Source organism: Siphateles boraxobius, unplaced genomic scaffold (assembly GCF_051911475.1).
Source record: "Siphateles boraxobius isolate OS27281-9 unplaced genomic scaffold, OSU_SipBor_1 7, whole genome shotgun sequence".
Lineage (NCBI taxonomy): Eukaryota > Metazoa > Chordata > Actinopteri > Cypriniformes > Leuciscidae > Siphateles > Siphateles boraxobius.
Window position 1 is genome coordinate 27,234,110 of NW_027509197.1, and position 27,995 is coordinate 27,262,104.

Below are 27,995 nucleotides of genomic sequence, written 5' to 3' on the forward strand. Positions count from 1 at the left end.
CTCTCTGATCTGCCATGCTGATGCTGTGGGTGAGTGAATCGGTGAGCCGCTGTATTGTGTTTTGAGGATTTGGGCTTAAATATTCAAAATGGCGGACGGAGGAGCAGCGAGTCAAGATGAGAGTTCAGGACCAGGTAATCATTACTGCATTTTACATATTCATATTCATATTCAAACACTCTTTCTCTCAGCCCAGAAAAGCGCGGGAGAGAAAGCGTAAACAAAATACTCAAGCCTGATGTTGCAGTCATATGCACCCTTTAAATAAACGTATCGGGCAACAATTCTCTGTCTGTGCGACGGTGAAACTGGCGATGCAGTGCTACGGCAAATTAAAGGAAAAAATGCCTCCTTTGTGTGATTAGAGCAGTCGCGTTACATATTCATACAGCCGCCGAGCAAACGCCGCTTTGCATATTTTATTAGTCATAATCTGCGACAGCTCGCGGGGTTTTGCACTGTCCCCGGTCAGAGGTTGTAAGAATTTTACAGTTAATCTTAACTAAAGGCTGCTGTGTGCATGCTAGGCGGCTAATGCTACTCCAGCGGCTTTGTGTTGCTGTATTGTGCCGTGAGCCAATCCCACATATAAAGGTTTGAATATTCATTCGCTCGCAATCAGCCGGCGTCTGCGCAACGTGTTTACGGTGAAAATATGAAAGAACAGAGCAGCGGGTTCTTGCTTGGTGTACAGTTAGGACACGGCGTGATTTTTTTAATGCCCATTCTCTTGCCTTTTGTGCCCATTGCTGGCGTGTAGCCCTGTTATGTTATTCATGTGGGCCTTCTAGAGATCAGAATGCGCTGTTCAGCGTATTCTATGAGAATGAATCCATTTCATTGTCGAAGGATCGTGGAACGTGCCAAAATGGAACTCTTACGGCAATTGATACAATGTTACAGTACAGTTGTGTCAAATTGATATTTTGTCGCACAGCCAGTGTCTCTGTAACATTGTATCAGCCGGGCTGAGATGTATGCAGGCATTATGCCAGCTTTATTTGCTAGTCTAATAGGTAATCCTCATATAGAGCCCAGCTTCTCCACTATTGTTCCAGCAGCTGTATGCTTGTGTATTTAGTTTATTATGCTCATGTGTATTTAGTTTATTGTATTTCATTGTCCGTGAACAGGGAAAAAAAATCAGTTTTTCAGATTGCTTACATTAATAAATATAACACACTCAACCCAATCATAATGCATTTAGAAATATCTGTGATTCTATGTAGATACAAAGGCACAAGTAATCGCAGCCGAGATGATATTCAAAACGAATGCACAGTTGGGAGTGTTAAGTCAGTTTTAAGTTTAAAGCTGGGTTATAGAGGCTAGTTTACATTTGCTGACGATATAAAAGATCAACCAGATTTGGTATGGTAAATATCACTTTATGTGGGTAAAGTTGGACATATGTATAATAGTTGTCAATTGAAGTTTGCAATTTGTTTTATGGTGATATGGAGGATGTTGAAGTCTAAAAGATTTTGTTTTCAGTTTAAAACATTTAGGTGTAGTGATAACCTAATTACTGTTAGTTATTGTTGCCATGATTAAAATAACAGCATTGTAATATTAGTTATTAGTTATTATACTACTATTTTTTCTGAATTAGATTTTTTTATATATTTTAAGTTTTTGTTTTTATTTTAGTCTGTTTCAATAATTTTGTTATGTGCTATTGTCTTTTTTTAATATTTAGCCCTAATTTATTTTTATTTCAGTTTTGTTCCTTTGGCTTTATTTTTCCATGACTTTTTTTTTAATGTAATATTTTATTACAGCTTTATTTAAGTTATTTTTAATAGTTTTAGTTAACAATAACAACACTGGATGGTCCATATCTGGTTTAAGATTTTGGACATAAGCCCACCCAGAAAATTGCTTTTACGCAGTTGTCCCATTAATCAACATCAAGTATTTAAGGCAAAAATTGTCTCGGCCAAACAAGATAAAATAATTTTAAAACTTGCATCACTCTGTTGGTGTCTCACAACAAGAGAAACCTTGGTTACATGTTTTGTTGAATCTGCTTTGAAATCCTTTGCTTCCGTCTTAATTATCTTTTAACATGAATTCTCTGATACATGGGAATTATTTGGTTAACAATTTAAATTCGCATATTTGTCATATTTGTCTGCTTTTGGACATGTCATGGAGTCAGGTGTAACAGACCATGCTTTTTTTAAATCTGATAAGTTTCACTTTGTGTAGTGCCTAGAGAAGCAATGACATGCCGTAACTTGTTTGTTTCTTGTGTCCACAGCTCATATCCAAGGTGTAAATTACCCACATAAATTCTTACTTTTATTTCACTAGTCACTGACACTTTTCAAATGTAGTAGTGAAACTTCATGGCATTTTGCATCTCTCTTTGACCTTCTGTCTATATTTTTTTCTTCATGCTCTGATAATGTGAACATGCAGAAACACTGCAGGCTAACAGTTAATTAAAATGATTATAGACCTAAAATCAAGTTTTTTATTTTTTGCCAGCCTTTGAGATTTGTCAAACAGTCCTCTTTGTATTTATTTGCAGCAAACTGAAGTGACTTTATGCTTTTTGTGTCTTGTTGTCCAGTTAAATTTTTTTAGGTTAATATACATCATACTATCAAGCGTCTTTAGTGTTTCATCAGTTCCTCTCTGTTTTCAAAAATATAATATACATCATACTATCAAGCGTCTTTAGTGTTTCATCAGTTCCTCTCTGTTTTCAAATATATAATTTGAATAATATTATTATTATTTGTTCATGCTTTCTCATAATGAGATATTGAATTTAGTTTATCCTCTGTGCTGCGTTCAGTCATCTTTTTCATAAAATGCTTCAAATGCATGTTTTAAAAGTATACAATTTGCATAATTTTTTTCTGCTAATTTGAATATAGCTCTCCGGGTTAGTTTTGCCTTTCAACTAAATTGTCGCATGGTTTTCCATGCAAGTGTGCCTTTGGATACGAAGTTGTTTGCTAAAGGAAAATTAAGAAATATAACCTATAAAAGTATGTGTTGTTGGATAATGCTAGTCTTGTCAGACGTTATCCTCCTTTTGTTTGAGTCAATTTTAGCACTCTGAAAAAGTATTTTAAGTGTCTGCAAAAGTTCCTTTTGGATAGGCTGATTTCTTTATGCTTACTCCGTCAGATCTTTGTTCTAATATGTAAATCTCTGTTGTAATTAGGCCAAGCTCTGAAAATATCAGTTAATGAGGTGCACAGTTAATCTGGATATGCAAAGCAGACTTCATGTTCTTTGCCAGACAATACGGCTACAGAAGTCACGGAATTTGATCCGTGAAGTGTTTGGGTCACAGGGGGCTGTGTGAATAGGATGGTGGAGAATGGCAAGTAATTTTCTTCCCGAACAGCTCCATCCTCAACCTCTGGTGCTTAGAAATGTGTAAGAAACACTTCTAAATGCAACCTGCTGTCTTTATGTCCAGATACAGACCTCGTCGTTTTTTGTGCGCTTTGATCGCATTGACAGAAAGCTCACCTGTTTCACCTAATTTAACCAGCACTCCGTAGGTAATTGGGCTTGTGCATTGACACTTTTTTTTTCCATTCCTCTTTTTTCCCTCCAAAGCGATCCAATTAATATGCTAATGAGATGATAAATATTTATGAACATTTAAATTAGGGAGAAAGCTCTCAGAGTGCCGTGCGAAATGAATTGCTTGCAGGACTTCAAAGTGTTGCTCGTCTAATGAAGTGAGGGAGATTTGCATATGGCTTTAATCAGCTGCATACTGATTATGCTTTATTACGGCGCTGGCAGCCGCTCCACTTCTGTTTCGTTCCAGAATGAAAACGAACTTCTTCACACTCTAGTTGTTATGACAATCATGGCACAGGGAGAGTGAGAGAGAGCAAATCAAGCAAGCCGGAGAGACTTGGAGAAAGGCAGCCACAGTTTCAGCGAAGCTTAGCTGTGCTCTGCACGTGTGTTGTTTTTCCACTCCAAACCATTTAGTTAAACAGAGACTTCATTGCTTTTGAGTGTTGTCAGCGAAAGGGGTGCTAAGTTTGTTGTGATGCTCGTAGAGACGCTTGAGAAGGCAAGTGCAGCAGCTGCTGGTGAGTGATGTTTGCAGTCTGTTCGATTGTATAGTAATGCTATTACTATCTAGGGTTGAGTAGTGGACATGTTTGGCTTGTAAATCCAAATGGTGTAATTAACAAACCAAACATGTCCACTACTCAAACCAAGGAATTTTTCAAGTGTTCACTTAATTTTTTTTAGGTCATATGTTTTGAAATCAAAAATGTTAATTATTTTTTTTTATGATGTTGAGGATGCTGTCTCACTTTCGAAAGTCACTGAATGATTGGTCTTTGTTGAGAAACTGAAAGTCCGGTCTTCCTCTGTCTGTTGTAGATTCTAGAATGAGTAATCCATCGGAAACAAGTAAATGTGCAATGGAGAGCGGGGACGAAAACACTGGTGAGTGACCCAAGAAACTGTTGGATCTTTCGAGATGTCTGGCTTGCATGTTGTGCCTTTCATGTATCTTTCCCCATAGATTGCTCAGATCATTTGGCCTGATATTTCCAACACTGCTTTCTTTTACATTTTCATAAGTGAGTTAAAGACTATCAGTCCACAGTGCAAGTTCTAAAGAGTCGCTTGTGCAGCTTTGACTGAGGTAGAGCAATCAGAACAATGTCTCTCAATATATATCACCGTCAGAAGTTTTTTTTTAAATAAGAAAGGCCATGGAGCTGAATAACTTGGCTGAAAAGACCTTTTTGTGTGTCCCTGATCTATTGTGGCATTGCCTGCTTTTCTTCTTCCAGGTGCCCAAACAAATGGACTGGACTTTCAGAGGCAGACTGTGCAAACAACAAGCGCAATCACAAACGCACACGCACAGGCCTTGCTCCAACAGGTATGATCGTTTTCTCTGAGCTCACACACACATTTGTGGTCTGTGTCATGGATGAAAGAGCTATAGGAATTTAAAGTTGTCCTCAGGGACATAGTTCTGTGTGATTATCATGTCTCAGAGTGACTGCTGAGGCTTTCCACCTGATGTCATGAATTGTTTTGTCTATTTGAATATAATGTGTGAGATTTGTCACAACTCTGAAGATTAAAAGCACAACGTTTTATCTCCTGGTTACAGGGGAAATTATTGGGCCCCATATGCTAATTAGCTGCTCTGCAGTTGCTCGGAAACAGATGGTTGAGAATATGCAAATCTATGCAGAATTTACATGTACTGCATAACCGTTTCGTTAATTAGCATACCAGCTCTGCTCTTCGCTTGAAGTCTCAGAAGGCTGCGGTATATTTATATCAACATACATGAGCATCAAACAAAACATATTTTTGCACATACAATATTGGGATGGTCTTAATCTAGATTTGCATTCTCTGACCCCACTTCCACAATGATTGAAAGAGGGAAAAAGCACTCTTTATTAGTCCTTATTTGCTACCAAACTGGAACATTTTAAACCAGGAAAAAGACATGACCCACATTGTGCAATAGAGTGCAACAGTGCTCTATCCACTTTTTGTCAGCAGCCTTGGTTCTGGAAATATATTTTTCTCCCATAGGGATTTTAAAAAAAAAAGTCTTTGTTAAAGAGTTATAAGCCATTAATCAAACAACCAACCAGCTACAAGGTGAATCAAAACATTACAAATTTTGATTTAATGCAAAAGAGTTTAAAACATTTTATTTAAAAATCAGACAAAACAGTTACAAGACTGTGTGCTTAACGACTTTAATGAGGCGAGAGAAGTACAATCCCATGAAGCATTGCGAATGACAAAATTGAATTAAAATCTATGGAGAACAAAGGGAGACTATTATGCCATTCACAGTACTTCATGTACTGAAGTGTTCTTTTGGTGTTCGATTTTCCGAATGGAGATTTCTTTGCAGTATCATGGGTAATGTTGTTTGTCACCAAGGATTCTGCTTTAAAAAATAAATTGAAATAATGTGGGCTGACGTCTTCAACAAAAGCATATACCATCGTAGCTCACAGTAGGTCTGTATTTAAAGGTTTATAAGTTATCGTTAAAAATCTATTCCTATGTGGCGAAAGACATGTCCTAGACATTTCTTTTCCTTTTTTGAAGTGGTTGAGACCATTTTTGTGTCATGAACAATCACCTTTAGGTTGAAACTTACTAGTCAATTGCACAAAATATATATTATATATCAGACATGTTAAGATCACATGATCAGCCAAATACTACATACTTTATCTATATGACACCCTATTATCATACATTTTAATAATTGTATATTAAATATAAACAATAAGTATATTATTAATAGGCATGTCAATTTAGCGCATTCATTTGTTGCTATTAATTATGGGGGAAAAACGTGTAAAAATTATTAATTTTTACTTTTAATGCACCTCGGCCCAGATCTTGCATTACAGAAATTTTAATTACGAACATGATGCAGGGCAACGGCTGACTGCGTGGTGAATGCTTTTTTTGTGCTCAATTTCACCAATAAAAATTGTTCCAAACAAAGTAACAGCAGAACTGTTGTGTTTTGCTTTTCAACACAGCAGTGTTTCATTACTGAATAAATCCGTGGTTTTTAACTTAATTGAGAAAGCCAATGATTCAGTGACCCATTCATAAAGACGACCCCTTGCTTTGTTTCTGAATGAATCAGCCGTTTGAATAAATCTGTTGAATGAATGTCTGAATGACTTACTCATTAAGACAGCGACTTGCCGTTACCTACTGGCGGTTTAAGATTCATATTTAGAGTAGTCATTTCATTTTTCATTCATATGAATGCCACCTCTGTTCTTCATTAAACAGTCTGTGTAAATATACATAAATGGCCGCATTGTAATACATTTTATGTTGAATCAAAATGTTTAATTCTAAAGCTAGTTTTTGGAATGTGTATTGAATGCTCATCTAACACAATAATGACTTTACATAATCTTTAGGGGGGTAATTTCTCAGCCATAATTGATGTGCTTATAATTAGATTAATTAATCTGCGAGTGTAATTAGATGATACAAATGTAATCGCTTGACAGCCCTAATTATAAATCGTGGTTAACTGTAAATATCACATTTCAACAATGGCAACTGAAAACACCTGCAACTGCCATGTCTGCCTAAAATGACTGCTTATGCCCTTTAGTAATAGATATAGTATAAATAATTGTGCTAAAGCTTTGTGTTTAATGGAGTAACTTCCACCTCAGGAATTTTGTGTGGGCCTTGTGAAAAATGTGGTCATTATAGATAAATGAATTCCTGTCCGTCTCTTTGTGTCCAGTTGACTTTGACTCCAGCGCAGCAGCAGTTATTGATACAGCAGGCTCAGGCTCAGCTCCTGGCAGCAGCGGTGCAGCATTCAGCCGGCCAGCAGAGTAGCACTACAGGAGCCAGCATCTCTGCCTCCGCTGCCACCCCCATCACCCTCTCTCAACCCATCCAGATCACACCTGTAAGAGAGACACACTTTCATTCACTCCTAAAAGGGGCTTGCTTTATTTGAAACTGTAACTACATTTAATGTAAATTATCCAGTGATTTATTCAGTGCTTTTGCTTGTGGCTGAATTTTCTAGTGCTGTTGTCTGTAATGAAGAAGCCCCATTCTTTCATTATGTTTTCATTTGAATAAATGGCATTTCTGTAAAGGCAAAGCAAATTGATTACAGACGTTAACAAAAAAGCTTTTGAAATGTAAACACTAATGAATTTAATTCACTTAATTACTAATAAATAATTCAAACTAACTGTAATTCACAGAGCTCAACAATAAGGATTTGCCCTGGCAGTTTTTTCACCTGTCCTGGGGATGTCTCAAGTGTTAAAGTGAAGTGTATTTTTAATTAACATTAATAACAAATGAAGTTTGAAAGATTTGGCTTTTATAAGGATTTATAATTTACGGGAACAAAATCCATGTCCCCCAGCTTTTCAGCTGTTTACACAAAGAAAGATGCATCTGTAGTGTTTGGAGAATCATTGTACCCAAAATAATATGATAAAATGTCAAAACTTTAAACACATGTAAATTTGCAAAGAGGAGGGATTTACAAGGGATAAACGATTTCAGAAAACAGTATATCATATGCTTAAATTATATACTTTGCTGGTTTTAATTGCAACAGCAATTTGTTTTTCAAACAAAATTTAAAACGTCTTTACTGTCAAATTCATTGTAATTGATGAGGTTGTCATGGCACTCATAGCTGCACTGGTGCACTCTGGAAAAGTGGCACATACTAACGTTCTTCTTGCTATGTGTGTTTGTGTGAAACAATGCAGCAGTTACAGCAGCTGCAACAGCAGCAGAACCTCAACCTGCAGCAGTTTGTGCTGGTCCAACCGGGCCACCACATCGCAACACAGCTGCAGCCCACGCAGTTTATCATCTCGCAGACGCCACAGGGCCAGCAGAGTGAGTCCTGTGTCCTCTTATACCCCTTTTCCACCAAAAAAGAACGGGTTCGGAACTGGTGCTGGTTCAAAGTTAGTTCGGAGTTGGTTCAACTTGCGAACCTTCTCAGAACCGGTTTGTTTTCCCACTGACTAGAGCGCCCAGCGAACGACGTCGTTACGTCACTGTGTACGTCGCCATACAGAAACGCTAGCAAGTACATTATTTTGGGATTATCTCTAACTTGTGTTCCATGAAGGCTTTAAAAACAATTGAAATAAGTAAGTCTTTTAATCTTTTCCTTTGATATGTAATCATTTCTGATTAGTTATGTACCTCTGTCTTGTGTCTTTTTTTCTTTCCGTTTATTTGTTCTATATTTTGACTGTTTTCTTCTTTGCTTACATAATGTTTTCAATAAAAAAATAAAATTTAAAAAAAGCTAGAAACGCTTGCATTAACTTCAAGCATAATAATTACAATGGTGGACTACATCGTGTTTCTGCAAATGTTTCTCCTGGCTTTGCGGTCATAAAATATGTTTAGGACACATCTAAACCCGCCTCCAGCCCCGCCGTAAGCATGACACGGTGGTAAAAGAACGGTTCTCTGGTTCTAGTCCAGCAAAGAGTTGGTGCCGCTTTGGAACCAGTTTTCCTGGCCGAAAACCGGTTCTTTGGCTGTCGAAACACAAAGAACCGGTTCGCGAGTAGGCACCGGCTCCGAACCGGCTCTCAAAATGCTTTGGTGGAAAAGGGGTATTAACCGCCTCAGGTCTCTTTCTCCCTCAGTATGATCAGTCTATCTAACTGTTTTGTCCTTCCTCTTGCACTAAACAGGTCTCCTGCAAGCCCAGAACCTTTTAACTCAACTACCTCAAAGCCAAGCCAACCTCCTGCATACCCAGCCAAGCATCACACTTTCCACACAGGTCAGGGATATCCCATTTAGCCACTGGATCCATTTTTATTCAGTCCAATCAGAGAGAGTGCACAATTCATTCCAGACTGTTATTTATTCTATTTTACTGGTCCTATTTGTTAAAAAAAATCCTTCAGAATCAGAAATTATTCTAATATGCTGATTTGGTGCTCAAGAAATGTATATATATTTTTATTATCAATGTTGAAAACTGTTGTGCTGCCTAAAACCGTTATACAGATTTCAGGATTCTTTGATGAATAGAAAGTTGAAAGAAAAGAACCGCATTTATTTGAGTTGGAAATCTTTTATAAATGTCTTTAGTGTCACTTTTGGATAATTTAATGCAACAGTGCGGAGAAGGTGCATCCTTGCTTGAAAATATTTTTTTTCTACAAAAGGGGACCCTGGCTTAGACTATTGCCGTTTTCATGATTGTTTATTTATAAGATTCAGCTTGTGTTGTTCAACCATCCTTGTCTATCTCTATACATTTATCCTTACGCTTCACAGCCTGCGACACCCACACGCACGATAGCAGCGACCCCCATCCAATCCCTCGCTCACAGCCAGACGACACCAAAGCACATCGACACACCCAGCCTGGAGGAGCCCAGCGACCTGGAGGAGCTTGAGCAGTTTGCCAAGACCTTTAAACAGAGACGCATCAAACTGGGCTTCACGCAGGTAAACCAGGCCTCACTGGTCTCACAGTTTGTGTTGTCTGTTGTTGATTTCACTATTTAAAAGTCATCCAGGTCATTGCAGAAATTGTGACTTATTTTAATTATTAAAAAATATTTCTTCTTAATTGGGACTCATTAGGTGACTTGAGTAATTTCTGCCTGACATTTTCACTGTTTAAACGTTATTTTATGCTGTTGTGTTGCATGTTCTAGGGGGATGTTGGCCTTGCCATGGGAAAACTTTATGGAAATGACTTCAGCCAAACCACCATTTCTCGCTTTGAGGCCTTGAACCTGAGCTTTAAAAATATGTGCAAACTGAAGCCTCTGCTTGAAAAATGGCTCAATGATGCAGGTATGCCTTTTCTCTGCTCTGAGCCGTCTCTCACCCCCCCCCCCTCCCCCTCAAAATAACATTACATACCTTGAAAAATGTTAGAAAGGATATGAAAATTCCTGTCACATTCCTCTTTAGTTTTGGAGCTCATCTTGGTACTGCAGCTCTCAGCTCTCTTTTCTGAATGTGTCGGTGGTTTGATATATAAAGCAAATCTTTAACTAATGTTGCTATGTTGTACAGCTGATGCTCTGAGACATGTCTGCATTGCTGTTTGCCACAGGTGTTTATATCAGTCTCTCTTTGTGCTTTTGTGTGCGCTGTTTATGCAGAGAACCAGACTTCTGAACAGGCCCTGTCCAGTCCCAGCTCTCTTGGCTCGCCTGGGCTGGGCATAGAGGGCTTGAACCGCCGCCGGAAGAAGAGGACCAGCATCGAGACCAACATCAGAGTGGCCTTAGAAAAGAGCTTTCTGGAGGTGAGCGACATCTCACATCAGAGCTTATTCTGAGACCGTGATTTAAGTTTTAATGCACAAAATCATCCTTTGGTTTTCATTGTCAATGGAGACTCAAGGGTTTAACCCGACCACATGGCAATGATAATTAAAATTGTGACAGAAAAATGTTCTTATTATTAAACGATAATAAATTATTTAATAATAATAATAATAAACTATTTTCTGTAATTCAGTTTACACAGATTTCTATTTCATTTAATTCTTATTCTTATTATTTTATAATTTACAATTAATAACAACATTTTTGTAATTCAGTTTCATTATTGTATTTGTTACAATTTATTATTTGTTTTGTACATATCTAATAGAAAATAATGATTTATGCTTTACTCTTATTGACAATAATAATTATGTATTTATAAACAGATCTATATTACATGGTATTGTTTATTATTATTATTTGTTGTTGTTATTTTAATAATACTTAGTATTTCTGTGCAGTAATTCAACTTGCTCAGATTTATATTACGTTGCATATTATTATTATTATTATTAGTAGTAGTAGTAGGAGCTGTGTACTTTTATTACTACTGTTTAATAATGTAACTGTAAAATAATAATTTCTGTAATTTAGTTTTTCACAGGTTTAAATTAAATTTTATTATTTTTTATTAGTAGTATAGTTGTTTTAGTAGTGTACTTTTAAATAATTATTACCATTTATAATAATAATAGTTTAATATGAAACTTAAATCATTACCTTTTTATAATAATAGTGTAATATAAGACTTAAAAAATAATTACTATTTCATAATAATAATAATACAGTGTTCTATATCTGTGTAAATATAAAAAGCCTCCTCTTTAACTGAAAGATATGTAGTGTGACAGTATCTGTGTACTGTTGTTTAAACATTTGATATTGTCCCAACCTCAAATTTACCTGCTGAGTTGTTACCTCCTCAAACTGTGGACTGCAGGCTTGTAGGTCTTTGTGAATTGTTTTTGCCGTAAGGGCGTTTCTTGTGCATTTGCCCTTTTCAAGCAGAACCAAAAACCTACCTCTGAGGAGATCACCATGATCGCGGACCAGCTCAACATGGAGAAAGAGGTTATCCGAGTATGGTTCTGTAACCGCAGACAGAAAGAGAAGAGGATCAACCCGCCCAGCAGTGGCAGCATCTGCAGCACCCCTATCAAAGCAATCTTTCCTCACACCACAACTCTGGTACGTGACATGCAAACTGCCCCCCCCCCCCCCCCCCCCTTCATTCAGACCAACAGGTCTGACTGCTTAAAATAGTGCTAAAACTCTTCCTTCTATCCCCTGTTTCAGGTACCGAGTACAGCCAGTCTTGTGACCAGTAACACACCGACTACGATGACTGTAAACCCAATTATGCCTCTCACCAGCACTAGCGTCGGTTTCACTGGTAAGCAAGACTGAAATGATTGAAAAATGCCTGAAACGTTCCTATTGTTCACCTTACAATCTTTAAAAGATGATTTTCTTCCTGCAGGCACAACTATTGGCTCGGCCACCACTAATACGGCATCGGTCATCTCCACTGCACCTGTGGTCACCACCTCAGCGTCCTCTCCTTCGCTCAGCCCTTCCCCCAGCGCAGCGCAGACGTCCTCAGAGCAGGCTTCAGCTCAGGAGATAGTAGCGGCAGTAAGTCAGGCATCTTCCTCCCTGGTAAACACTCTGGGCACCGGGCAGGTGATGGTGGCGTCACCCAGCCTCACGGCTGCACTGCAAGGAGCCCAGCTGCCCACCAGCGCCAGCCTCGCCGCCATGGCTGCAGCCGCTGGCCTCAACCCTGGGCTCATGGCATCCTCGCAGTTCAATCCTGGGTAAGTGTATTTTTATTTTTATGACAAGCTTGTAATGGGGTATCTTTGTGTTTAATGTTAATTTCATCTTTTTTCTGGTGTTTCCTGTGCAGCGGGGCTCTTCTTAGTTTGGCGCCAGGTGGTCTTGGAAGCGCTTTGAGTCCAGCACTGATGAGCAATAGCACCTTGGCCACAATCCAAGGTGTGTGGAGCGGCAAGTACACTTGTATTTACCTTATGGCTCTGCATGCGCTTGTCTATCTTGGTGTCACCAGCTTGTTTTAAATAACAAATTAATGTTCAAATTATTGAGGTCTTTGATTAATAGAAAGTTCAAAAAGTACAGCATTTTGTTTAAATAGAAATCTTTTGTAACATTATAAATTAGTTTTTTTCAATTTATTCTGTCCTTGCTGAATAGAAGGATTCATTTATTTAAAAAAATAACTAAAGCCACTGGAAGCAAGCCTGCAACCTTAAGCCAAAAAAGCGTAACGGCTAATACTTTGGCGGTACACGGAAGGAGATGATTTTTTTTTTTTAATGGATATCAATAAGGAGAGGCTTCACTACTATGAATGAATAGCTAAAATGTTTGCTAAAATCATGATAACATGTTTTACACTAAACAATACTTTCATTGGGAACTATATGTAAATTTTACCTTGATAAAAATGTTATTTTTTTAAGCGAACACAGAGTAGGGAATGTTGCGACAGGATTCGTTTAAGGCATTACCACCAGCAAATGTGTCATAGGCGTTGTTATACATTATATTATATTATATTATGAAAAAAATCTGTTCTCTCTATGGCTTCCAGGTTTCAACAAATAAATTAGACTTAAATTGTAATGATTTGACTGCAGTGCATTCCTAATAATGATACAACGCTTTTAATGAATTATGGTAAAACAAAAAATTTGAATAAATAAATGTATTCTTTATTGCTTCCATATTTCAACAATTAAATTACAATTAGCCTACAATTTTAGTGACTAGTATCACTACTATGTATGCCCAATAATGCTGTTTTTTAATGAACAGATTCAAATCTAATCTTGTGTTTTTATGCGCACTGTAGTGACCAGAAATCTGCAGCTAATAAAGCAATTAGTGCTGTTTATTTTCCACTTAGTAAAGTACATTCTACAAACATTGCAGTCCTAACGTAGGTTTACTAGCGGTATAACACCAAATATAGAACATTATTCACAGGACTAACGTGCTAATCCACAAGAAACTGTGTAATGTAAGCTGTGACTGATGTCACTGTCAGGCTGAGGTGCCTCACGTGATCCAAGTTAGCAGTTACACTTTTTACAATGATAAAGAGTTACATACCCTTTCATCTCACAATAATAAGACAATCTCTGAAAAAACGTACTGACCCCAAACTTTTGAATGGCAGTATAAGTTATCTGTTTGTAAAACAAACATGTTTTTAGTGGCACTGGTGTCAGTCTACACCCTCAAAAGCTTTCTGCATGCAACATATTTGCATACAATTCAAACATTGTAAATGACTTATTTGCATACAATGCAATCCACCTAGATTCATTTGGTATGCCAGTTTGTAGTTTTGTTGAAAACATATGACTTTTTTGTGGGGCTGTTGATTTAATGTTCATTTGGTGTGATTTAATTAGGGAAAATTTTTTCAAATTCTTAGCATTTACCATGCAATGTAAGAGTACTTGACCTTTGTCTTTAGTTAAAAACGTACATATTAGCTAAAATATTTAATAAATTAACATGCATGGAATCTGAAGAACTGTAAAAAGAAGTGAACCATCTTATCAGTCAAAATTCCTATATTGGTGCATCTCTGTTCTAGTAATTTATTTAGTTTCAGGCAACTGCTCTGTTTCGAACACCTGAAGTTCTAATGTTGTTCTTTGTCTTCCTCTTTAGCTCTGGCATCTAGTGGCACTCTGCCCATTACATCACTGGACGGGAGCGGGAACTTTCTGTTTGCCAACACCAGCGCTGGCAGTACCCCTAACCTCATGACGACACCGCTCTTCCTGAACCCTCAGAACTTGTCACTGCTTGCCAGTAATCCGGTCAGCTTAATGTCTGCAGGAGGGGCTGGGGGTGCTGCCGGAGCCCTCAATCTGCACATCACCGCTGATGCCCACCAGAGCGCTGTTACCACGGCAACTATGCCCGCCTCCACCATCACCACGGCCTCTAAGGCCCAGTGAAAGCTTAACCCACTCCTCTCCTCTTCTAGACCCCTTTCTTTAATCTCTTGCTACCACCAAAAACAAACCCACTAAAAAGGATTTGATGTTATTTTACCATTTAAGTTTGTATGTTCTAACTTTACAGATATCTTTTTCACACATTAATCTACGATGTTTGGACCTCATTGCTGGGTTGACTTCAACCAAATCAACAATAAGCGAATGTTGGCGTCACCACAGAGCTTGCATCAGGAGAGCAGAAACCTCCCTGGACATTGTTCCAAGTCTCTGTGCGACGCAAAAGCATATTCGTTTCAGCAAACTCATTCACTCCCATTTTCACATTATACCTCTTCTTCAGAGGTACTTCTGAAATGCTTTTAACCAAAAAACTGTTTACTCTGTGTTGAATGATACCTTCTTACTGCTGTCAGTGACCTCTTCTTCACCGTAGAAAAAGGACACCTTAAATTCTTCTGTCTATGAGCTCTTCTCTTTCCACTGGAGATCCTGCTTTACAGATGTTCCTGTCCTCCTGGAACATCTCCTTTTAGATGCACATCATTTATTTTTGTCAAACAGTGGGTTAGCTTTATGTCCTATATCTTACTAACTTGTGGTTACAAGGCTTTAAATGGAGTAATAAGCGGCTGTGATGCGGTTTCATTGCTTTAAGGAATCGTTCGATTGGCCTTTCTTTCTAGTGAATATTGTTTTCATATAATTTCGTAGTTTACTCAGTAGCAGAAGACTAGTCTGGGTCTGAATTCTGACCCAGTCACAGGCTTATTTAATGCTAAAAGCTTTAACGAATTATGAGATGATTCGTCAAGGAGGAGTTGTTCAGCGTGGGCAACAGTGATTGAGCAGTGCCGTCTACTTTGGAGCTTCAGTAACTCAGAGCTCACAACTCTTACGTTAGCGTCAGGACTGTGTAACCACGTAAGGTAAACCTCCTCAAGGTCTTCCTAACATGGGATGTACTTTTGGTACCACCACCTGATTGTGAAGGTGTTGGTCAAGCGAGTTGGGGTGGATGATATTCAAGTTTGTTTTTGTTTTTTAGGGAATTTGATTTTCTACTTGTGCACAGTATCTGTACCAAAAAACTGGATTTGAGAACAGAAGTTCTGCTAAAAACCGAGCAGACTGCAGTCACGCTTTAAGAGGTCTTTATTTCGGAGGTCTTTGTATTGCCTCCATTTCAAGATATACCAAAAATCTTTGTTATACCTGTTGCTGTATATTGCTACTGTAGCGTAGTTTAAGCCTAAATATTTATGAGCAAAGGCTCTCGGTAGACCACAGGAAATATAATGCAATATTTTGATCTTTTCCAAAGACGAAAACAGTTATTTTCTTTCTTTCCTTTTTTTTGTTGAGATGGCTGTCCCTCCTGTTTTGTAGTATCAGTGCAACTAACCAAATAGATTCAAGTCGAGATGAGAGTAGGGCATGATACTACAGCAAAGTACCAGTTTGAGGTTTGGGATTGTCCCTTCTGCTTGTAATTTATGAGGACTTTGAGTGAGAAAAATGGGGGAGTCTTCTTCCCATTGTTTCAGATATTTGAAAATTGTAAACGTGCGTGTGTTGGAAGTAATGCAAGTGTGTTCTTACCTGACAAGCTTTTTGAATATTTCCCTGTTTTGTAGTTACAAGGTGCAAGATTCAGTCCTCTGTAAAATACACAGACTTCTCGTCCTCCAGGCCCAATGTGCTGCCTATACCGTAGAGCAGTGGTTTTAAAACCAGGTCCTGGGGACCTATGGCTCTGCACATTTTGTATGTCTTTCTTATTTGACACAGTCAGTTGAGTTCTCCTAATGAGCTGATGATCTGTATCGGGTGTGTTTAATAAGGTAGACGTATAAATGTGCAGAGCGATGGGTCCCCAGGACCAGAATTGAAAGACTTTGAAATAGATCTTTAGTTCCCAAACCTGGTCCTGGAGTACCCCCAGCACTGCACATTTTAGATGTCTTACTAATCAAACATGCCTGATTCAACTCATCAGCTTGTTAGTAAAGACTTCAAGACCTCAGATGGTTGTGTCAAATTAGAGATGCATCAAAAATGTGCAGTGATCATATAGGACAGTAGTGGGCCTGAAATATCCGTTATAAAGGGGCGAGAACATAATTAGGGGGTTTAGCTGGATGGTCTGTTTTGTTTTTCCCTACCAATGTAATGCAGCCATGATGTAAAGCTTGAACCAAAGTCGATTTCTCACTAGCTGCTGTGCCTGTGTGGGCCAGTGCAATGCTGACCACACTTTCACTACTCACTACTGACAAACTTTACCATTTATTACTCTTCTTTTAAATCCTATTCATTCATCTTGCATTGACCAACAAATCGTGTTCGGCTTGATGAAGAAATATAGCCTCTCTAGCCCAGCGCTAACTTGCTTTAGCTCTGGATATCCAAGCATTTAACGATCCAAAGAGAATCTTAAGAGCCTTGTGTTTAAGTGCTGTGGAGATTTTGGGAGTCTGTGTCCTTCGTTTCATTCATTCACCTACTCGGTGAGTCTTTGTTTTGGATGTGATCTCTTGGGTCTCAACACTGATGCTGTGTTTCAACAAATGAATAGCAACAGAAATATCAAGAGTCCACTAAGATAATTTAATTTAAAATCCAGAAAAACCTGAGGAAGTGCAAAAAGGCCCTGAAATTCCTCCATGGGACAAGGTAGATTTTGAAGTATTGTATTGGTACATTGTCTAGACTTGGATTTTATTTCTTAAATGACCAATAAATACAGGCATTCTGGGAGAATTACAGTAGTATTTTATTTCTGTAGCATTGCTTTTAACTCTGTCACATTTTTAATTCTGTCACAAAGAGATCAGAGTCTCCCCTTATTGTCCCCTTTGGGGTTTGTTACCGTGTCCCTTTCTGTAATTTGTTTTACGACTCTCTTTTTGTTAGCATCACTATTTGTTTTATTATAATATGATTTGAAATACCTCAGCAGCACTTACATGAAAGGTTCACTTTAGGCAAAACACCAGAAGTCAACTCCAGAATGTACAAAAGCTGTTTCTAACAGTCCATTTTTAAATGACCAACGTGTAAAACAAAACTACAAAGTATAACAGGAAAATCTGTAATAAAAATGTCACATACGTCTACTACTGCTATTTCAAGTACTACTACTTAAAGGGTTTGTCCAGGTTAACTTGTAATATTTTGTTATCCTACTTGCCAAAGTAAAAAAAAAAAGCCTTTGTCTTTGCGGCTGGGTCTTGTTGCTGCTCATTCTGCTGGTTCTGTCCGGAAATTTCAACGTAGCCTCTCTGGATGTGTAGATTTTATGTGTTGTTTTGCGCATTAGTGTCATTACCCGGTGGTCGCCGGGACTGTGGGGAGTTACTGATATATTTATCTGAGGAATGACTCAAGATTAGAGAACTTCTTTTCTAAATTCTATATATATTCACTTATGTAAGATGCTCATATTTTATATTTGAACTTATATCTAGTTTGAATGTAGTGTTTTTGTCATGCTTATTCACTAAAAGGAAAAAATAACAAAAAATGACTTCATTTATATGATAGCTATTCTAAGAAAAAAAAAAGTCAAGACCAAAAATCGCAACCACACCCTTGTGATGTGGGAGTGGCTGTTGTGTGCCCCGCCCACATTGACATGTTTGTTTGAGTGGGTGGGGCTTGTGATGGTGCTCTAAAGGAAAGCCCCCAGCTTTAGTTGATGTAACAGACTTGATAGCACCAAACTACTCTTTTTTTTTTTTCGTTATCTTTTTTTTTTACATTTTGTTGTTGCTTTTGCTTTTTTATGGATTTCATTTGCCATGTTGCTTTTTAACAATCTTTTACAATCATTTGAATTTAATTACTTTTTGCCTTTTTTGTATATCATGAGGGAGCAGCGTCACTGGCTTTCTTTGTTTGACAAACTTGCATTTATCATTTATGCCTTACTATTATTTCAGAGTTTGACACATTGTAGCAAACTGTAATATGTTGATGTTACAGACGATTTTGTTTGGTTGTGAATTTGTGTGTGCGTGCATGAGTGAAAGATGATGCAACAGGGCATGCACCAATGTCAAAACTCACACGGTGCATATCAACCATGAAAATAACGCTGTGAGTTTTTTTTGTGTTTTGTGATATTTTGGAAGTGTTGCTACCTATTATGTAGGTATAATTCAAGGCTGTTGGATACCTGTTGAAAGCTTTACTAATAACTCAACTCCAGCTGATATGTAGGGGGCGCTAGTGGTGCATTACTTTGAAAGATGATATTTTAGAGAGGTTCTGTCTGAGGTCACATCTCAAGTGACTAATTTTTTGGAAATACAGGATTTTTTTTTTAAAAGTGGATATAAGGAAGCATCATACATCATTTGATGCAATTGACCACTTGGCTGTAAATTATATCCTTTGAACCTGTGTGCACATGAGATGTTTCATTCTTCAAGGATGTTGAACATGGCAACAGCTCTGTACATTTGATGTTGTTGCGGATCCTGTTTTTGGCACTTGATTTTGGCGTGTGTGGATGCTCTGACTTGTGATTGGATAGTTTCTTGATTGTAGCAGGGTTTTCCACTGTAGACCCTTAGTCTAGTAACAAAATAGGATAGTTGCAGAAGAGGTCATGCACCAGAGAGCCGAGCGAGAGCTGGTCTGAGTAAAGGAGCTGTTGTATACCTCATTTATAACTCGAAACAGAGTAAAAACTTGCTTTAATCTACTTCAAAAGATGAAATGTAAAAACAAAAACAAAAAAAAAACAAAGATCTGTCCTAGAACAGAAGCCTGCAGATGTCTGTCTGAAGTTTAGAGTGAGGAACCGGATGGTATCTAGAAGGCTGCACAAGCTCATGCATATAGGAAGCCCATCCCACCTATTTATATTTAACTTTTATAGAAATTTAAGTTCACGTTATAGCTCCTTATTAATTTTATACCAAAGCTTTTTTTTATGATTTGACAATCGTCGTCTTATGAAACCCCAAAAACTTCTGAAACGTTCGCTTGGTGTGCGCTCTTCATTCTGGGTTTGATTGTTCCTCACCTTCTCAGTGGTAACCAAAGACTTTCAAAGTGATTGTATGGACTAAACTCTCTCCTAGTTCCCTGCCTCAACCATTAACTTGGGGTTTGAGATCATCGACCTCAGCATGTGGCTGAGTGGGCGGGGTTTAGTAGAAAGAGGAAGAAAAACAGCTCTGCCGGCTTCTGGAAAGGACTTAAAGTAACCCCTCACGGGCTGGGTGATGTTTATTAATATATGCGCTGAAGGATGTCCTGGGCTCACTGCAATCTGCTCAGGATAAACTGTCCTCTGGAGTTCCACTCTGTGGCTGCAGCAAGGCAAAACTGTTTCTATGATTGTCTACAGAAAACATGCAACGTCTCTCCATAGTCGTCTTTTAGGTGCCATCGTCCCATGGTTTTGCTGTTCTGTCGATGTCTTTATCTACCTTTGCTGTTTCCACTATCATGATTTCAATTGGTTTGATCAGCTGTGCATCAACTATGCATCGTTGTCCTCCATCCTGCTAGGGCGGCGTCTGTGTGACACGCTTCTTTTCAGATGGATTTTGATCTTTTTATTGCAAGTGGAGGGTCGAAAGCAACTATAAGCTCTATCCCAAAGCAAAAATATCCAAATATGAAATGTTTTACAAATGCAGATACCAAAGATTCCTCTTCCTTCCCAAACCCTTCAGCTTGTGTATTAAGAAACAGAACCCAGCTCTGATAGTAGTCCTAACCTCAGTAATTCCAAAGCTTAGATGTATATTTTGGTATTTTCCTGAGATGCTTACGGGGGAAAAAAGTTTGTCGTTTTTAATTTTCTTGTTCGTTGGATCTGTTGCTCTTTTTCTGTCACAGCATGGAGTTTAACTGCAAAACTGTCTTACTGTAGGTTAAAGAAATAGTATTTTTGTATGTTTTTGGATGTCAATGTATGTGATATCAGTTTCACTGCCCAACTTATCATTGTTTTTAAAACAAAAGACAGAAAAAAGGTAAAGTTAAAAAAAAAGACAATGTACATAATACTTTAGTCATTGATTTCAAAAGAAATCTCTCTCTATACTCTTATTTCCATATTTCCTATGGCTAAAGCTCAAGGAATATTCCATTTTTCACTCTGTCTCATACTGTAGATTGTACTTCTATATCTCCCTTCAGAACGCTGTAACTCACTGTTGTAATAGTGATGATTGGTTGAGTTCTGAGTATCACTACAGACCTGAACTCTAGTGCCACTTGTGGCCTGCTATCAAGCGAACATACACCCAAGACTGAACGCTAAATGGCTACATCGCTGTAGCTTAGAACTGAATGATTGTGTAGAATATGAAGATTATGTGAATCAGGATACATGGTAGATTTGATGCATTTGTCTGCTGTATTTTGTTTGTTTTTTTATATATATATAAAGATAATCTTTTACTGTAACTGTACAGTTCTCTTTTGTTGTAAACATCATTAAACCATTTTCCAAGTGTTTTAATATTCTAATAAGTCTTTGGTCTATTAATATTTGCCATATTTCGGATCTTGGTGAGGAACTTACGGAGTTGATATTAGTTTTATTTCATTTTACCCATATGTTTTACAGTAATCAGTCAAATGGACTATTTCACACGCACATAATATGTAGAAAATAAGAGCACTGTCTCCTACCTCTCCAGACAGAGGTCTAGTTCTTAAATTGCCTTGTAAAATTGGTTTGAAATGATCTTTTCCTGCCTTGCATTAACATACAAGGTCCTCTATTGCAACCAAAAATTGCATATATACTCATACATACATACATACATGCATCACATACATCACACTCTGCCGTTCAAAGGTTTGGGGTCGGTAAGATTATTTAAAATGTTGTTGAAAAGTCTCAAAGCTTGTTTGATTCATTTTTATTGTCACATGGTAATTCTATTTTAAAATGTAATTTATTCCTGGGTTGGAAAAGCTGAAGCCATTGCTCCAGTCTTCAGTGTTACATGATTCTTTAGAAATCATACTAATATGCTGATCTTATCAATGTTGAAAACCGTTGTGCTGCTTAATGTTTTTGTGGAAACCATGATACATTGTTTCAGGATTCTTTAAAGAATAGAAAGTTTAATTTTTTTTAAATATAATCTTATGTCTTTACCATTCTTTTTTTTTAAATGAATTTAATGCATCCATGCTGAATTATATTTATTTCTATAAGAAAATAAAATCTTACTGACCGCAAACTTTTGAGGATATGTATAAAGCAAGAAACATAAATGCATCCAACAAAGATACACAATTGATCTGTTAGTTGGAAGATATAAAAAAGCTCCTGAGGTTGTCCTTTGTGTTAATTGTGTGTTGTGGGAAAAGTTTCCATCTCCACAGCCTCGGCTTCATCCCTTTTTCTCCCTGTTCGGGCCTTTGAAGAAATAAACCAATAACATGAACTGACTTTTAATAAAACTGCAGTCTATTTAAAAACATACCAAGCAGTGCAATGTTTTGATTACTTAGAACACTGATAGATGCTTAAGTAAATATAGATAGCCTAAAACCGAAGAGAAACTAGCTTAAAATAAATAAAAGAAAAGCTTGAATGTATATAATTTGTAAATAGGCAAGAGTTTAAAACGAATTGTTACATTACCTCATCAGGTTTGCTCTTGGCTTTGCGAGCCTGCAGAAATAGAAAATAATTAGCTATTTATGCTGGTTTGCCAACTGAGCATCGTAAGGATATTATGCCTCATCATTGGGAGAAATGATTCATTATCCGATACAACGACCCACACACTTTTCTCATATTCTTGTACTTACTTTGGCTCCTTTTGGTCTTATTTGCTGGTATTCATCGTTTCTTGCTCCTCTTAGTTCCTAGAAAATACACCAAACCACCATTGAGGAACGATCAAAAAATGTAAGTGCACAACTGTAAACAACCACAGGAGGGCAGCAGGGATTATATCTGTCGCTTTAGTTTAGCATGAGAATAAATTTGTATCTGGTTAAATTTATCTGCTTCTCCGATCTTATCCACATCCTTTTTGACAAATAAGTGGTTCGACTTCTTACCTGATAATGTGTCTCTGGCTCTCGTCTTCTAATCTGAAATATGTTGATATTAATTAGATCATGGTATGCATGTAAAACAACTTTGTCTTTCTTTCAAAATTGCAATTTCACGTTTATATAATGTATCAGATTCTAACAGGATTGGATATCATGACACGAAGTAGGCCTAAAGTCTGTGTACAATACACTATATTTGCCACTAACGCACTGATATGCTCAACCTGCCATGTGGCTAATTTAAATACTTAAATGAAATGAAAATACAAAATAATCTCACCGGTCTGTCCAGTTGCTGATAATCGGAACTCATCTGAGGCAGGTCCAAGTCCTAAGAAATACATCACGCACATTTAGTATTAAGTCTTTATCAATCGGGTCATTCCTGGTAAGTAGTTCTTTTTGAATTTTGTCACGTTAAAAATAAATATGATTCTGTTGTAATTTAACTAGATATTTAAATGTAGGGTTAAACCATACTTTTAGAAGCTCTGTCCAAGCTCCTACTCTCGAAATTAATGTTTAGTGTGTCTGTGTGTGTGTGCAAAAATGAAAATTTTGTCATTTACCTATCCTCAAGTTGTTCCAAACATGTATGAATTTCTTTCTTTTGCTGAACAAAAAATGAAGATATTTTTAAAAAATATGGGTAACCAAATAAAAGTTGATGGGCCCCACTGACTGAAACATATGTCAATGGGGCCCATCAACTGTTTGGTTACACATATTCTTCAAAATATCTTCTTTTTTGGAAGGTAGGGGGCCTAAATGTAGGCCAGCTATCTATTTGTTTTTTACGTTTAAGCCTTTATGTTTATTCATTAACCACAAATGTTAGATTTAAAGTTAGTCAGGGGCCTCATGGCTCATATTTTCACCTGGCGATAAAGACCCTAGCGAACAGATATCGCCAGAGCCGTTGAACGCTGTTATTGCGGTAACAGTACAGCACTCGAATGTTTTCTGTTAGGATCAAAACAACTCGACAAAACGTTAATACTGCCATTATTTATCACTTTATTATGTCTTATTATTAAAATATACCTCACATCACTTTAAAATAGCTAACGTTTGATTATAGAAAGGTAAAAGGAAGTAACTTGGCCTAATAAATACATTTATATGTTCAGAAATGCATAGCAACAAAGCACATCATAAATATAGCAACATCCATCCAGACACAATTGTTTAAAACTCCTACCTATATACACTTAATTGTGACTTTGTAAAAACTAATAAATATTATTTTCATATTTAAAATTGAGTTTAATGTTTTATCAAATATAAAGCCCTTTCATAGTAGGAATGACTCATGCAATGCAATACATGTCAACACATGAAATATATTTGAACCCTGAACATGATCTGTGGGATATGTATTAATGATAACTCACTGTATAGACAGGCTCATTGGGGTTATGGGCCGGAGTTGCAGGTTCTGGAGGAACAGGCCCTTCCTTTGTAAACTAAGCCATACAAGTTACAACACAAGTTAGTGGTTAAAACCGTGAAGTAAATTTCTTCACTTGGAACAAACTATGCATGCTAGAGCTCAACTTACCTTCTCTCGGAAGTAGAGAGCAGTAAAAATGATAGAATACAGCAGGAGAAAAACATCTAAAATATAGCAATTTGTTGGGTCGCTCAAAGAAGCCTCTGCGAACAGAACAAACAATTTTAAAAGACTTTCATTAAGCAAGTGCACAACTAAAACTCAACAAATATTTGGTGGCTCTTCTTATTTATCGAGGTTTTGAATTATTTGTCTCCTTTCCCAGCATATTTGGTTTTGTAATGTTAAAAAAACAAGAGAGAATAAAAGAATGGTAAAATGAGAAAGAAGGTACATTTATGCGAAGCACCTGTAGAACCTAAACCGCCCTGATTAAATACAGATATAAAATGTGACCCTGGATCACAAAACCAGTCTTAAGTCGCACGGGTATATTTGTGGGAATAGCCAACAACACATTGTATGGGTCAAAATTATCAATTTTTCTTTTATGCCAAACATCATTAGGATATTAAGTAAAGATCATGTTCCATGAAGATATTTTGTAAATTTCCTACCGTAAATGTACAAAACATTTATAGTTGTGAGTGAATGCAGCACAATCGCGAACATAAATAGACAACTTTAAAGGCGATTTTCTCAATGTTTCGATTTTTTGGCACCCTCAGATTCCATATTTTCAAATAATTGTATCTCGGCCAAATATTGTCCTATCCGAACAAACCATACATCAATGGAAAGCTTATTTATTCAGCTTTCATGTGATTTATAAATCTAAATTTCAAAAAATGACCCATAAGACTGGTTTTGTCATCCAGGGTCACAAATGTCATATATTTAGATTACATTAAGAGGTTAATTTAATTTGAAAGACTTTTTCATGTCCAGTTCTGGAATCCCTGTTTAATATACAAAGACTTGCTCTCATGTTAATTCTTGCAAAACATATATAAGTGTGGGTTTTAATCCGAGGCAGTCAAATGATCTGCTTGATAATGTCTAACACTTTAACTCATCAATTATCAGATTGGATGAATAGAGTGCAAACTGGCTTTACAAAAATAAACCGGAGACCAGTTAAAGCTTCTTGAAATGAATTGAGGAATTGATCAAAGCTGAATGTATCGCATTTTACAGTATTTTAGATGGTTACTTAACAGTGCACACCTTGTAGGACATTTAATCGGATAATACTGCTCAATATGCCATTGACTCTCTTATAAACAAGGTAAAATAAATCTATAGACAATGTTTGAGATTATTAGATGTTTCCCGAAGCCCGTAAACGTCTTGATTGGGCACACAAGAATAAATTCCTTTTTTAATAAAACATAATTATTAGCAAGTGTGGTTTGAAATAACTGTGTATATGAAAATCTAACTATATGCACAATGTTTGCCAAAAATTCAACTAAACAGACAAAACTGGAGATACAATGCCTTTGGATTTAAATTCATGAAATTGTCACGCAATATATCCTGCATTCATTATTATCCCTCTTAAAAATTAAAAAAGGGGCCATGAATAGGCTATTGCATTGCAATCTATTAATTTAGTGCACCATGCTAGCCTATGTACACAGCTTTGTCGACAGACGATGATTTGGCACATCGTATTATGTTCCATGTACTGTAATCTTAAACGGATTGTTCGGTAGCCTACTGAAATATGGTCCAGTATTATTTTAGATAATTAATAAAAAGTCTCCTTCCTCACTCTCGTCTGTCATTTATTTCCACATTGATTGGGTAACAAAACAGTCCTTTATGAAAAAAAAATAACAACCTTGCACTCATGCCTTCCTGTTAAGACACGACAGGGGCCCAAGCTCCTCTACCTGTCTCTCTGTGTAAATGTGTGTGTGTAATCTAGTTTGGTGGTTTCTCTGCATGAGTCTAGTTAAGTGCAAGAATGAGCACAAAACAGTGAAGCATCACTGCAGATCAAATAGGTGTTAATGGGGGCCGGTGGATGAAGGTGCAAACTGACCACACACATTTCACATGCCAAACTCATTTTTTCTGCATGGGCATTGCATACAGAAACAAGGACTTATTAACCATCAATATAAAGTATATAGGTCTAGTCATATCAAATAAAATAAAATCTTTACACATTTTATCACTAATGCATTCCTTATCATAAGCTGTGTTTTAGTTTATTTCATATAAAAGAATGATAAACACAAGAAGGGACTTTAGATAGATTAGAAATTTAAAATCGGTAGTAAAAATGATTCTAGGCTTCATAATTTTAAGATCCTAATTACATTGAAGAAGCTATTAAAGCTAAAATAAAGTTGTTTACCTAGTGTGATTCTACATTCTATTCAATGACAGTTATCAAAACTGATGAATTAAGAAAAATAGGCATAGTTTTATAAATTGCTGTACTGACTGTTAAGAGAGGATTATTATATATATCAGATTCAATGATTTTGCAATTCTGAAATTCTGAAAATGCCAGAAATATCTAGTAGATGTGGATTTGAATTTGGTTGTGCATTCAAAACATTTAAAGGGTTATGCCGTTTATCTAATTGCCTAATGATACATTACTGAATACATAATCGGCTTGTGCATGTTTTGTAGCTTTATCTGTTTTAGTATAACTTTTAAAATAATAATTACAACTACTACTACACATATAATAATAATAATATTTAAATTATTATAATTCCTTGCTAATTATTATTTATTTTAAATTCAGTTATGGGAAATAAAAAGAAACCTATACTTTATGTGTCTACGCGGTCGTTAACGTTGTTGGTCGTAAGCCGCCATTTACTGATCTTTCAATTTTGGCTTCAAGTTTAGCAAAAGGAGAGTGTAGGTTTTCGACTTGTTTTTGTTGGATCCTCTTTTTAATCTCAGGAAACAACATTTAAACATAAAGATGACAGTTACACACCATCATAGCACTACTGAAAAGCTTTCATCTTCTTAGGCATTATGTCGCAAGTATATTTCACTTAAAACTGTTGTTACATGCCATGCTACAAGTCTTGCTTGTTGTGCATGGAAAATAAAATGGCCACATGAAGAGGTGTATGACCCCAATCTTTCTTTACAACACACACACACACACACACACACACACACACACACACACACACACACACACACACACACACACACACACACACACACACACACACACACACACACACACACACACACAAACAAACAAACAAACATAATAAAAAATGTCCAATATTCAATTTCGAAACATTTACTCCAATGACAAGTACATATTTCACAACGACAGAGACCCATATAACCAAGAAAACTCTGCGCTGATTGTTCTAAATATTTGACACCCTGTGCAACAAATTATGTAAAGAGCAAGAGAAATGATTTTACCTGCAAAAGGCACATGTGTGGCCAAGAACAATACAGTGGTTGTCCTGCTCATTTCCATAACATTCCCTGAAACTATATTTCTGTAGATGCCGTTCCTTCCTGTTGCTTGGCCTGTAAGTGATGTGCAACAGTTTTTAGCCTCTCTGTTTTGATTGCTTCTACTGTCAACTTTTACCTAACAGGAAGTGGCCCTAGCCCTAGGTTTTCTGTTCTAGTGAATGACTACCACTGCCTCCACCA

General features: G+C 37.0%; 2 protein-coding genes across 11 annotated transcripts; one reads left to right on the forward strand and one right to left on the reverse strand.

Moving 5' to 3' along the window:
* Positions 1 to 21,325, forward strand: pou2f1b (POU class 2 homeobox 1b). 10 transcript variants are annotated; one of them, XM_077216335.1, is made up of 15 exons: positions 1 to 134; positions 4,378 to 4,443; positions 4,797 to 4,888; positions 7,274 to 7,444; positions 7,752 to 7,817; positions 8,274 to 8,406; positions 9,225 to 9,316; positions 9,820 to 9,993; positions 10,206 to 10,347; positions 10,662 to 10,807; positions 11,835 to 12,017; positions 12,126 to 12,222; positions 12,310 to 12,646; positions 12,739 to 12,839; positions 14,538 to 21,325. In XM_077216335.1, exons 1-15 carry the CDS (start codon positions 89 to 91, stop codon positions 14,828 to 14,830), a joined length of 2,139 nt encoding a protein of 712 aa, XP_077072450.1. In that variant the 5' UTR covers positions 1 to 88; the 3' UTR covers positions 14,831 to 21,325. The 10 variants fall into 10 exon arrangements, with proteins under 10 accessions (XP_077072450.1, XP_077072454.1, XP_077072452.1 ...); XM_077216339.1 differs by having other exon boundaries at positions 12,739 to 12,827; XM_077216337.1 differs by having other exon boundaries at positions 11,838 to 12,017.
* cd247l (CD247 antigen like) lies at positions 21,190 to 27,968 on the reverse strand. The gene is made up of 8 exons (XM_077216346.1): positions 27,756 to 27,968; positions 24,441 to 24,535; positions 24,274 to 24,345; positions 23,160 to 23,210; positions 22,883 to 22,915; positions 22,628 to 22,684; positions 22,458 to 22,487; positions 21,190 to 22,229 (listed from the first exon to the last, which is right to left on the reverse strand). The coding sequence occupies exons 1-8, from the start codon at positions 27,811 to 27,813 to the stop codon at positions 22,158 to 22,160; spliced, it is 468 nt and encodes a 155-aa protein (XP_077072461.1). The 5' UTR covers positions 27,814 to 27,968; the 3' UTR covers positions 21,190 to 22,157.
* Positions 27,969 to 27,995: the final 27 nt, after the last annotated feature.

Bases quoted from the DNA above. Each gene is read 5' to 3' on its own strand.
- pou2f1b (XM_077216335.1), top strand. From the start codon at position 89: ATGGCGGACGGAGGAGCAGCGAGTCAAGATGAGAGTTCAGGACCAG. The intron at 4,889-7,273 runs GTATGATCGTTT...CTTTGTGTCCAG, and splicing joins CACAGGCCTTGCTCCAACAG to TTGACTTTGACTCCAGCGCA. The intron at 7,818-8,273 runs GTGAAGTGTATT...GAAACAATGCAG, and splicing joins GGGATGTCTCAAGTGTTAAA to CAGTTACAGCAGCTGCAACA.
- cd247l (XM_077216346.1), bottom strand. From the start codon at position 27,813: ATGGAAATGAGCAGGACAACCACTGTATTGTTCTTGGCCACACATGTG. The intron at 24,536-27,755 runs GTAAAATCATTT...TTCTGTTCGCAG, and splicing joins CACACATGTGCCTTTTGCAG to AGGCTTCTTTGAGCGACCCA. The intron at 23,211-24,273 runs GTGAGTTATCAT...TGTATTTCTTAG, and splicing joins CCAATGAGCCTGTCTATACA to GACTTGGACCTGCCTCAGAT.